Consider the following 13,555-nt stretch of genomic DNA (forward strand, 5'->3'; position numbering starts at 1 on the left):
TTTCGTGCACCGAGCCTCTAGTAAGATTATAACATAGTAAAGGACCTCAATGTAATAAGCTTACATTTGAATTTGTAGCATCTTGGGATATCTTCACTATTGGTGAAATCTGCCTTTGTTTTCCTTCCCACCTGTTTGTGTTTTCCGGGAGAATTTGCTAGTTCCGTGGGCTCTGTTTTGTTTCTCTCTAGAACCATAACTTTCATATTTATTCGACAACATTTCCATCTTAGGCAGATCTCCAGTGTGGTGAGAGAGTCCTCATAACAACAAGTAGGAGGCAACTTCTCAGCCACCTAGTCTGGATTCTTGAGGGGGAAGCAGTCATACCGGCTCATCTCACCACAGGCCACCCTTCTATTATTAGCCTGGCTGTCTACCGCCTGTTTATTCTCACAGCCTGGGAATTCTGCAAGAGTTCTCCAGAGAAACCTCTCATCTCCCCTGAAAGGACCTCCACTTGTCTTCTGAGCTATACATTTCTTTGCTCTGTCTTCACTCTCAGTCTCATCAGGTTACTTTCTATTTCTGGGTGTTCTTTTAAATTATATGTCCCAATAATTTTATTGACAGACATATATATATATTTTTCTCCAGAAATGTTGGTATGAAATGGGAATTGAAGAGAAGTAATGATTATGCCCAATCTAACATCTTGAATTGGAGGTTATCTACAAAACCCATAACATTCAGAATATATATTCCTTGTGTTTTTAGTAACTTATGCCCCTTAAAGCTCATGGTTCTTTTAGAGTGTATCATAGAAAAAGACTCCTTCCAAAGAGTGTATAGTCCAGGAGAGAGAAAAGACAAGGATAATATTATGGAAAACTGAGTGTTTGTGAACTCATGAAATTATGTGTTTTCCACTCTTTTGTGATATATTAAAGTTCAAAGGATGTCATGGATTCAGATTGTGTGGAAAGTCATTTAGGAATAAGGGGCATTTGAACTGGTCCTGATAAAAGTGTAAGATTTAGAAACACAGATGATGAAAGGTGAGAACAGTCAGGCGGGAGTAATAAGGAAAGTACAGAGTAGGCAGTGGAAGTTATTACTGTTTGGGAAACAACAGAGTATATAATTTGACAGAAATATAATGGGATATGTGAAGTGGAGTAGTTACAATTTTACCAGTGAGTTCAAGTATAAGTTAAGTTTGCTATTGTTCTCTGAGATGTCTAAAATTTGATTTTTATTGAGATCTTTTATTTTGACAGTTTGAAACTTCTTTGGAAGAATGGTAAGAACCTATCATGCTTCTTTTATTTGTTCGTGTTCACATTTAGATGCTTAATCTGCTTAGAGGAGTTTTATTTCAAAAGGAACAGAAAATTGAAAGCAGATTTTTTCATATTAGATACTAAAATATAATTTTTTAAAAAAGTAAGAATTAGGATATCATGGAAAATGACAGAATAGGGATCTCCAGGGCTCCGTACCACCACTAAGCAACTATAAATTTGCTAAAAATTGGTCAGAATCAACTTTTTCCAAAATGTATAATCTAGTAAAAAACCACTACAACCATGGAAGAAGTTGATGAAGAAAGAGTCTGCTGCATTTTATGAGGAGACCACAGTGGCATTTTCAATTGCCTCCTTGCCTCCTCCAGCCCCCAGGTCAGAGGAGGCCCCGAAGAGGCCGCCTGCACTGGTGTCAGAGGGCAGGACAGGGACCTTCCGCTAGAAGAATTGTGGTTCAGTGTCGTGACCTGTCTGACCACTTCCAGCGAGTGTTTGTTGGAAGCACTAAAAGGCATATCCTTGCCACCCCTGTATGAGGCTGTTGGTAAGAGTTGGACCAGCATTGGACAGACCAGATTGCCTGGGAAAGAAGAGGCTGAGCGCAGAGGTACGGGAGGAAATGAGGCTTTTCAGAGCTCTCACATATGTCAGAGAATTGAGAAATGCACACAGATGACCAATGCTGGACACATGCAGGGGAGAACCAAGAACCAAGAAGACCCTAACCTTTGACCTGTGGCTAACCTTTAGGCAAGATCGGATGGTAAGAGGAAGAGAGCTAAACGGCCTGGATAAGCATTGAAGGTGTCCTCCAGCACAGAGCCCATCTGTGAGGATTGGGAGGCATTTCCCCCACCTTTTCTCTCTCTTGGCTCTAGCTATGGAAGCTGACAGGCAAAACAGAAGCTCACCAATACGCTAATGAAACACTTCCTGTAGTGGCCACACGTGACAAAGAATGCAGATGTTGCGGAAAGTGTTTAAAAGAATCATTAAATAACAACCACCCCTAACAAACAGCAACAATCACCCCAATAAAAGGAGGCTAACAGTGGGGAGAGCATTATATATTTATTTAATAATAGATGCTGGGATAATTATTTTTTTATTTTTAAAAGCAAACAAACAAGAAAAAAATACATTACCTTTTTCAAAAGAAATGTTTAAATGAAATTAAAATTGAAGGAAGATATAATGAATATATTTCTGACCTCAGAATAGACAGACTTTCCTAAATAAATTGCAGAATAACAATGAAACATGTAATATGCAGCCATCAGAGATAGGAAATGGTAGTCAGGTATACAGCTTTCTTTAATAAGAAAAATGATAATTTAATAAAAAACAAAACTCCTTGCTTTGCTATTTATACTGATTTTCTTATAACTTTTTTTAGAGAAAAAAATATGTTGTTTAAATACAATGAAACGTAGACGAGGATCCAAGAAGTGATACTGATAATGAGAAATATATCGATATTCAACATATAGGACTTTAGCTAAAAGAGTTTTTAGAAAAGAAATAACATTTTAATTTGTACATTTTTCTAAAACCTTAAACTCTCTCCAGGAGAGTAGAGTTAGTATGTATATAGTAAGTTTCACCACAAACATTTCCAATTTAATGTAAGAGCATCACCTAACGTTTGTTTTACGAAATTGGAGCACTGCCCTCCTGGAGTCATTGGTTCCCTGTCCCCCATTCCACAGGCGCAGGGCCGCCCCAGAGGACCTGGAAAAAGACAGGAAAGTCGCTAAGCCCGGCAAAGAGGTCAAACCCAAGGAAGAGAGAGGTGAAGCTGGACCGCACACTTAGATCCGCGCAGCTGCATTCGAAAGCTCACTGACTTTTTATTTCATATAGTTCTCATTTTCATTTCATAACGTTTAACAGCTTTATAATTCTTATGAGTGTGTAAGAGAGGAAAGAGCCTCCTATATAATTTGATGAGACATTTGTTCAACAAATATTCATTAATGACTACTGTGTACCGTGTACTTGTCTGGGTCCTGAGTGTGTGTGATCCCGGCTCACCGCTCCAGAAGCTAATTACAGTCCCAGTTCTGTGTAGGGGGGCTTCCTGTGAGAATCAGAGTCTCCTGTATCTGCACTGGCCAGTAGAACATCAGTTTCTGAGAACTGGAAATGTGGCTGGCAAGACGGAGGCATTTAATTTTTCAGTTTAACTTTAACATAGATATCAGTGAAAATAGTCACATGGGGTTCATGGCTACCATCTTGGACATCACATATCTACTATATATGTGTGTGTGTGTGTGTGTGTGTGTGTGTGTGTGTGTGTGTAAAGACTAATATTTTTGTCAAGATTAATATTTTACAAAATTTAAAATAATTCATATACTGGATAAAGTGTGTGTTAAAATTCTTAAGTGTATTTGAATATATTCATGATATTATATTAATTTTTCCCCACTCCTTACCACAGAAATTTGTTAAACACCTTCCTTAAGTGAACGGTAACTAATAAACTCTGAACTTTTTAAAAGCAAGAATATTTTTTTTAAATATATTTTATTGATTTCTTACAGAGAGGAAGGGAGAGAGACAGAGAGTTAGAAACATCGATCAGCTGCCTCCTGCACACCCCCCACTGGGGACGTGCCGCAACTCAGGCACATGCCCTTGACCGGAATCGAACCCAGGACCTTTCAGTCCGCAGGTCGACGCTCTATCCACTGAGCCAAACCGGTTTTGGCGAAAAAAGCAAGAATATTTTATTCAAAGCTGTCATTCACAGTGAAGCTCTGATTCTACTGTTTTCACTATTTACGTCTGTAGTGAAGATGAAAACCTCACTTATTACTTAATTTTTCACATGATAAATGCCGAGAGGAAAAAATAATATGAGTAGTCACACTATTCATTACATTAACTGCACTTATGTGTACTATAAACATGTACATTTGACTCTAAAACATAAGACAGTATCAAGATAAGGAAGATTTGCCCTGGTGGATTTGGCTCAGTGGATAGAGCGTCAGCCTGTGGACTGAAGGGTCCCTGGTTTGGTTCTGGTCAAGGGCACATGCCCAGGTTGTGGGCTGATCGCCAGTAGCAGCATCTCTCTCATCATTGATGTTTCTATCTCTCTCTCCTTCTTTTTTCTTCTCTGAAATCAATAAAATATATTTTAAAAAGATAGGGAAGATCTGTTGCAAATATTTATGCTAAAAATGTCAGGTGGTTGCTCACTCAATATGAACTAATTGAGGTAGTGTTCTAGAAAAAAATTGAGGTGTTATATGCAATGAATTGGAGGCCTTCCAAGTTACACACAGCATTTATTTTAAAATGCTATGATAGAAACAGTAAAAAGACATCTTGCAATAACATAATGGAACCTCACCTTCGGACAGAAATCTATCTAATCAGAAATGCTTTACTTTCAGTGCCAGTAATGCCATCATGTGTTTCAGGCTGAAATCTTGTTATAGAGATTGAAGGGATAGAAAGTTGGTTGGAGAACCCAGTGCTTAATGTGTATATTGGCATTTAACAAAGCAGACAATTAAGAATATGAAGTTTACAGGATGTGGTGGAATTTGAAAAACAAAAAAAGAAGGCTGTAGATGAAATAAATAGAGGCCAAATAAAGGAGAGGTCTGGAAAAATAAAATTTTATACCTTGCAATTGAGAAACCTGCTTTTTAAGAATTCTACTCAGGCAGATGCTGAATTTCTTAGCCAAGACCATAGGTTAGAAGAAACTGCGTGTGACTGCTCAGCTTCCCCTTACAACCATTACGTCACACCACCTTCTCCGAGGAAATTACTGTCCTTATTGACCAAACACAAAGCAAAAGAAACCAGAGACCAGTGCGTTGCCTTTCCTCCAGATCTGGTTTTACTGTTTCTCCTCTGCTTCCGTGCTTTTGGGGCTTTGCCTTTCTTGAGACTGTGTTCGCTTCTGTCTTCTTGTTATGTCATGTTTTGGCAAAAGCCATCGCTCACAAGTGTAAATGTCACCAGGGTGTGGACTGTGTCCGTATTCCTGTTTTCAGGGAGAGAGCATATTGCCTTGGACTTCACAGGCTCTCTATCCATTTCTTACATAAATAGATGAATGGTCATAGTAATGGTTTCATTAACATGAAACCCTGTCACTCAAGAGCTGTGAACCAGGAATCACAAATATCTCTCATTAAAGGAGTTAATTTGTGTGATAACTGAATAAGTAGAATCTGAGAACAACAATAAAATTTTGGCAAGGCTAAGTAGGAATGTTATTAGCTGATAAGATAAAGAATATTGTGTCTTGTTTCTAGTAACCACCTGAGGATGTCCAATATGTATCTGCTGTGTGATGATTATGATTTGCTTTTCTCATAGAATGTGAAGGAAACACAAGCGTATTTTCAAAATGCAGCTTATAAACAGAGCACTTGTTTTTTTCCTTCAGATAAGAAATACATGGAAGATATTAGTTGAGATTTCTATTCTAATCGTTTTATGAAATGTCCATTTAAAAACCTGTCTTTCGAAATGGATAATTAACATTATGATTGTATGATAATTCTTTAAAAGTTAATGGTCTTTAAAAGGCTAATTTGTTTTTCTAAAATTCTCTTATTAATTATATAAATACTAAATATAGTGATACAATTAGTACTCATGTTCCCACCACCCAGTTTATAGGCTGGCTCATTAACAAATGTGAATGCATTTTCCTATTTTAAGATGAGAAGTGCCCAGAATTAAAGCAGGAAATGGAAATGTTACTGTCAGAGGCCATTTTTCTCATCAAAAGTCTAGAAACTGACTGCGCAGAAGCTGAAGAAGCTCTGAAGCGACAACAGTCACGAAAGAAGAAGATAAACAAGAAAATTGATTATTGGTCAATCTGGAGACTTCAAGAAATGCCCATGGCTGTGCAGAAAGGTAATAATGAGGATCGTTTCATGGCACCACCATTGACTTTGTTAGGCAGGCATGAGTAATCGATTGTAGCGTGGAATAAAACATCAGCCCTGTTTTAGTGACCCTATTACTGGGATTTTGCATCCAAACGGGTACACTTCTAATAGATGCTGTTAATGACAATGCTTAGTGGGAAGGAATGCATTGAGCAAACCTGGACCTGCTATCATCGGTGTTTGAAATTCCTTTGTATTCATGGGACCCAGGGGGCATGCAAACTTTCTGCTCATGCTTCATATAATGACTATAGTGTTTGAGGTCTAGAAATTGAAAGTGATTGCCAGTTAGTGGTATTGGCCACATCTTTAAACATAGTAAAACATGAGAGTGCTAAGGGGTATTTGAGCAACTGCATGCATCTACTTTGGGGAATTCAGCAGTAAGTTTTATTGGTAACTTCTAGGAGGCAATGAAACTGAAGGTGTTTCCAGCAGTCACGCAGGTAACAAATGTTTCTAAGGAAAACACTGTCTTTTAGACGCCAGAGGGAGGGGCCTACGGTGGGGTATTAACCAGTCTAAAAGCATTTGATGTCTTATTCTGCAAACACTGTACCTGCCTATCAGAACATGCCTGACTATATGTGTCTTCCTAAGGCTGGAAGTTGTTTGTGCGATCAGAGGGTAAAAATGTTAATTCAGGATTTGTATGTCTTCTACATAGGTTACAGTAGGGCGCTTACATAACCTGGCGTTTAAACCAAGACACCTTGGAGAGAAAAGAGAGTGCTGTTATTCATTATGACTTTGGGAGAACAGCCATTAACTCAAATACTGTGTGAAAATGAACTCACACATACACCTGTTAGAATATTATAAGTTTAAATCTGTAGTCCCCAGGGTAGGGCATACAAATTTCAGGGAGTGGCAAGAAAAGATCAGAATTTTTGTTCACATTTTTTTACATTTTCCCCCCTGATTGTGCTTGATACAATCCAGTGGCTCCTCGGCTTTGTTATTTTAGTAAAGTGAGCTACATGTAGGTTTAGTGGCTTTTTCTCTCTTTAAAGCAGTGGTTCTCAACCTTCCTAATGCCGCGACCCTTTAATACAGTTCCTCATTTGTGGTGACCCCCAATTTCATTGTCACAAATTGAACATAATTAAAGCATAGTGATTAATCACAAAAACAATATGTACTTATATATGTGTTTTCCGATGACCTTAGGCGGCCCCTGTGAGAGGGCCATTCGACCCCCAAAGGGGTCGCGACCCACAGGTTGAGAAGCGCTGCTTTAAAGTGACCCTGAGGTAACAGCTTGAACTCCATTTGTTCACTTCCTCCTGGGGAAGAAGTGAAGCAGCAGGAATGGGCCCAGCGCCGAGGCTGGGAATGACTTCAATCCAGGCTGTGTCTATGCTCTTTTTCAGCCCTTTTTCTAAAGAGTTAACTATAGCCCCACTGGCAGGGCTCAGTGGTTGAAGTTTGACCGATGACCCAGGAGGTCACAGTTTGATTCCAGTCAGGGCACATGCCCAGGTTGCTTGATCCCCAGTGGCGGGCGTGCAAGAGGCAGCAGATCCATGATTCTCTCTCATCATTGATGTTTCTATCTCTCTCTCTCTCCCTCTCCCTTCCTCTCTGAAATCAATAAAAATATATTTAAAGAGTTAACTCTAAAAATTATATAAAAACCACTCTAAGCTCAGGTAAGAGTAGATCTTTTTCAATGTAAAGGAATACATTTTATCTCAGTTAAAATTTCAAGGTAAGGAGTTGCTTAACAGCAAATATTAGAAAACTCAGATAAAGCACACAAAGATCCATACTTAATGAGCGTGAATCAGTAGAAATAGACAACAGAATCTTACTCAAAACGTTTTCAGATATTGGATTATACAGTAGATTATAAAATAAGTATGTTTAATATGTTTCAAGAAATGAGAAGTTTGAAAATGAAAATAAGGACTAAGACTTTTTAAAAGCAAAAATGGAGATAAAAAAGACAATAAAAAAGAAAATTATATTACTTAACAACTCAGTGGTTGGTTAAAGGGTTTATTAGAAAAGAAAAGTAATATTAAGCTGTGAAATTGAGGGAAATTACATGGGATGCATCACAGCTACTGGAGGTGGGAAACATGAACAAAATACGTAAGAGCATGCAGTATGAAATGAGAAGGGATGAATATCTCACAGAAAATCATCATGGAGATTATAATGTGACACTTCACAAGATAATGACTGACTTTTTAAAACAAGGGTAGATGGTTATATATAACCCAGGGTATCTATTGGGTGCAATAGGCAAAGTTGTACTTAAACAATTATTAACTTACAAAGCATATATTTTATTTTAATCCCTTCAGTGAGAAATGTAGAGAGCAGTAGCTTTTATAATGCAATGATAAAATAACATTTTATATTTGGTGAGATTTCCAGATAAAAATTTCTGAAACAAAAATATGTCATATTTATCTATTAAACTCCCATTTCAAAATCAGAATTTTTTGTTCTTATCATTGTTTGTCTAGAACACGAGACCTATCTGAGAGATATTCTGGAATTACGATGGCATATTGAAAATAAATCGTATAAAATAAAACATTTAGAGGAACAAAAGGCAGCATGGGAAGAAGCTAATGGGAAGGTCCAAGCAGACATAGATTACATGAATGAACACAGTGCTCTGCTGAATTCAAAGCTGATGCAGGAAATTCAAAATCTGAGGAAATATAGTAAAAAAAAATCTCAGGTAAATGAATGAATATGCATATTATAGATTGTTACTTGGTTATAAAAATATTTCAAATATAAGAAGTTAATATATCTTTAAAGGTTTCCATTTCATTGAAAACTGACCTGCTGTTTGTTTCACAGAGGAATTATTTAACTATATACCATACAGTTGATTGGTATTCATTGCAACTGCGTGGTCTTCCCTTACTGTATATTTAGGGGCATTAATAATATTTAGTCAACCTACTAATAATTTTTGGATATTTAAAACAGCATGGTAATTTTTCAAGTTGTAAATAGAACTGAAGGAGAACACAAGTAGGATGTATCAGTCAATTTCATTGTTGATGATAATATTAGGTGTACCGGTTAATAATGTGGATTTTATAATCAGAGAAAACACGATAATTTTAAGAGAAACATCAAAAGTGCTTTATTCAAAGTAATGTCCCTTGCTAGCTACACATTTCCCCCGTCTCTCAGATAATTTGTGGATACCATCCCAATATAACTTTTCTTGTTTGAGGCTAACCATTCAGAGACCCAATTTTCCACTTCTTTGTATGTTTTGAAGTGCTGCTCAGAAAGTGCATGTGCCATTGATCGGAACAAGTGGTAATCTGAAGGAGCAAGGTCTGGTGAATACGGCGGGTGGGTTAATACTTCCCAGGCAAGATCTTGTAATGTGTCTTTAACTGGTTTTGAAGTTTGTGATGGTGCATCGTCATGAAGCAAAATTCCTTTGCCATGCCTTCTGGCACATTCTGGTCGTTTCACGATCAAAGCGTGGTTCAAATTGATTATTTGTTGTAGGTAGCAACCAGTATTAACGGTTTCACCTGGTTTTAGAAGCTCATAATACACACCTTCCTGATCCCACCAAACGCAGAGCATTGTCTTCTTTCCGAAGCGATTTGGCCTTGCAGTCGATGTTGATGGTTCACCTGGATCAACCCATGATTTTGTGCGTTTGGGATTCTCAAAATAAATCCATTTTTCATCACCAGGCACACTTTGATGCAAAAAAGACTTTCTTTCATGCCATTGAAGCAAAATTTTACTGATGACTTTTCAGTTTCCCATTTGTCTTTCATTCAGTTGATGTGGCACCCACTTTCCTTCCTTTAAAATCTTTCCCATTGCTTGTAAACGATCAGAAATTGTTTGCTGAGCAACGTTTAATCTTTCTGCAAGTTGTTTTTGAGTTTGACACACATCTTCATCCAATAATGCTTGTAATTATTGGTCTTCAAACTTCTTCAGTTGACCTGGACATTCTTTGTCTTTCACACAGAAATCATCACTTTTAAAGCATTTAAACCAGTGTTCACAAGTATCTTTTTTTAAAAAATATATTTTATTGATTTTTTACAGAGAGGAAGGGAGAGAGATAGAGAATTAGAAACATTGATGAGAGAGAAACATCAATCCGCTTCCTCCTGCACACCTCCTACTGGGGATGTACCCGTAACCAAGGTACATGCCCTTGACTGGAATCGAACCTGGGACCCTCAGTCCGCAGGCCGACGCTCTACCCACTGAGCCAAACCGGTTAGCACACAAGTATCTTGAGATGGAGCATGTTCACCATAAGCTTCCCGAAGTATACAATAACTTTCAGCAGCACTTTTCTTCAAAACAAAGTAATGAATTAAAACTTCCCGCAAATGCTATTTTTTTGGCACAAAATTCGACATTTTTAAATGTAAAAATATCTATGATGTTAACACCATCAGCAAATTTGACATATGAAGTTTTGAAGCTTGCTGTCAATACAACAAAATAGTATACATATCAAATTGCATATATATCAACATATGTGTAACTCCATCTATTGAAAAAATCTGCATTATTAACGGGCACACCCTGTAAAGGTTTTAATTTAACCTTTATTGAACTCATCTAATAAAGCATAACCCATGAGCCAATAAACACCACACTAGATATAGATCCAAGAAAAGTTCACGTGGCAATAATAACCTATTATTTATAGTCAAATCAGTCATTTTACTGCTAAATATCTGAAACAACTCAGATGACCAAGAGAAAAGAAAATGGTAAACAATAAATTGTGAGATATCTGTTTGATGAAACATGGCAAGGTTATGCCAGTAAACACCCAGAAAAGGTTATCATTTAACTTTCCTATTTGTGGATGGTATGATAGAAACATACCAAGTTACTTATACCTGCCACAAAGTGAACAAATTGAACTTTGTATCATATTTGCTTTTGATAATTTTTAAAGTAAATAAAGTCAAATATCGCCTGTATCCCCCTCAGCAGTTCATTTTCCTCTCCAAAGACAACCTTTTCATGAAATTGTTTCTAGGCAAAATTTGTGTATTTATACATATTTATGTATTTATGCACAATACATAGTGTTTTTTAATTCTTCAAATAGTATCAAATATTGGGTAACTTTCTACAAATTGCTTTTTATTCTGACATTGTTTTAGGGATCAAGCAACTATTGATACATATACTACTAGGTCGACTTCATTCATTTTACTTGCCATGTTTCATCAAACAGATATCTCACAATTTATTATTTACCATTTTCTTTTCTCTTGGTCATCTGAGTTGTTTGCGACATTTAGCAGCAAAATGACTGATTTGACTATAAATAACAGGCTATTATTGCCACGTTTCTATGTGCCTGTGAACTTTTCTTGGATCTATATCTAGTGTGGTGTTTACTGGCTCATGGGTTATGCTTTATTAGATGAGTTCAGTTGCTCTCCAAAGAGTCTCTAGCAATTTATATTACCGGCGTCGTAGCAGGGCTGGAGATTCCACATGGGAAGAATTCTAGTGCGATCCTCCTTTCATGTGTAGTTGGATGGAGATGTGTCAGGCTACAAGCCCTACCCCAGTTTCTCTTTTCTCATGGCGTTTCTCATGGGAGGGAGGGAGGATCCTTGACTGTGTTTTGGGAGACCTCCTTGAGGCGGACTGACCCAGCCTTTCACCCTCAGCCACTGCCTAGACCTCCACTACCCGGGATCTGGTGGCTGCAGCGCCCACTTCCACTTCACAGCAGTCCCGACTGAAACCGGACCCCCACTGTAGCACCTCACAGTTTTGTCAACGTTGTTATTGTTGTATTTTAGAATGTCTCAGTAGGTGTGTGCATTGGTGTCCCTTTAATCGCCTGGTGTGTTTTCCCCCCGGTAGTGGACGAAGGCCTGTGCAAGGCAGGGGAAGCCGGGTCGTAGGCAGCTTGGAGAGCAGGTTTGCTAACCGAACAGGAAGAAAACTAGAAAAGGTACCCTGGCAGGATGGGAAAACCACAGCCTTTGTGTAGAGCCCGTGAGGGTTGGTGTGATGGTTAGTTTTTCATTTTATTTATTTTTTATGTTTAGTTTTTGGTCCACTTGGTTGGGCCAGGTGGCCAGATATTTTATGGTCGAACGTGAATCTGCATGTTTGCATGAAGGTGTGTTGTGGAGGAGAGTAACATTTAAATCAGTGGCTTGGATTGAGCAGCCTGCTCTCCATGACATGAATGGGCCTCTCCAGTTACTAGAACAGAGGCTGACCTCCTTTTAGCGAGAAAGGATTTTGCCAGCAGCTCACCTTCAGACCTGGATTACACCTTTTCCCTGCACCTCTAGCACGTTGGCTTACCCTGCAGATCTCGGACTTGCACCTCCATGATCATATGAGCCGATGCCTTCAAACCAGTCCATCTCTTTCCCTCCCTCTGCCTCCCTCCCTCCCTCTCGCTGTCTCTCTGTCTCTTCATCCTGTTGCTTCAGTTTCCCTGGAGGACCCAGAATAGTACAGCCACGATTAATGCAGTGGTTGCCTTGCTGTTCTTTCCTTGTCATTGTGTCACTCATTGCATCTTAAATTCCTGGAAAAGAGTCTGATTACCTGCCTTTGGGTCAGCTGACCCCCTTCTTGCTATTACAGGGATCAAAGTGAGTGAGAGTCTGGCCCTCTTGTCTTTTGTAGAGGGAGGCAGGGACTGTGTTTAAACCGTCCACTGTGGTATAAGACACAGGGGAAGGTATTGCTCTGTAATGAAATTGGGGTGCTGTGACAAAGGGTTACAGATGTCATGCAACCCAAATATGAAAACCCTCTGCTGTAAAAGGGAACAGACATCTTACAAATAAGTGATACTTTACAAAGAAAGTGATAGGGAAATGCATTTTTCTTTCATAGTGTGAGAATAACTGACAAAACTCAAAAATGAAAAGCAGAATTATGAACACGGGGAGACCCAAAAGTATGTGCATAGATACTGCAGGAAAGTAAGCTAGAGTAATGTTTCAGGAACGGGTTTGAAAGCATGAGTCCATGAATCCCTAGACCTTAGGTCTCTCTTTAACCTTTGTGCCTCAGTTCTCGTATAAAATTACTGTGATAACAACAGTGCCTGCATCACCAGTTCCATGTGCACATGAAATCAATTAATATGTGGAAATGCCTAGAATAGAACTTTCCATATATTAATAGTTCTGATTAGAAGTAGAAGATAATCTGGATGTGAAATAATAAAAGGAAAGGCAACAGATTTTCATGACCTAGGGGAGATCTTTACTCTCAAATGCCAGACCAGTTCCTGGCACTGATGTTGTTGTAATAAATTTCCCTTCGATTCAATTAGCAAGAGGCACTCACTGTTGCTGGAAATAAGAAAGTTGTAACTGATGCAAACATGTATTTCCCCTATGGTTTCTA

The 13,555-nt window shown here is 38.4% G+C and overlaps 1 protein-coding gene across 1 annotated transcript in view; it reads left to right on the plus strand.

Annotated features, from left to right (window-relative positions):
* Nucleotides 1–13,555, plus strand: part of CCDC178 (coiled-coil domain containing 178) — a 231,522-nt gene that overhangs the window by 14,561 nt on the left and 203,406 nt on the right. The window contains exons 5-8 of the mRNA XM_070419519.1: nt 1,221–1,243; nt 2,957–3,039; nt 5,946–6,146; nt 8,659–8,879. Coding sequence (XP_070275620.1) covers nt 1,221–1,243; nt 2,957–3,039; nt 5,946–6,146; nt 8,659–8,879 — 528 coding nt within the window. The remainder of the gene's footprint in view (nt 1–1,220; nt 1,244–2,956; nt 3,040–5,945; nt 6,147–8,658; nt 8,880–13,555) is intronic.

Source organism: Myotis yumanensis, unplaced genomic scaffold, assembly GCF_028538775.1.
Source record: "Myotis yumanensis isolate MYYU_CA2020_CCGP unplaced genomic scaffold, mMyoYum1.0.hap1 SCAF_7, whole genome shotgun sequence".
NCBI classification, from domain to species: domain Eukaryota; kingdom Metazoa; phylum Chordata; class Mammalia; order Chiroptera; family Vespertilionidae; genus Myotis; species Myotis yumanensis.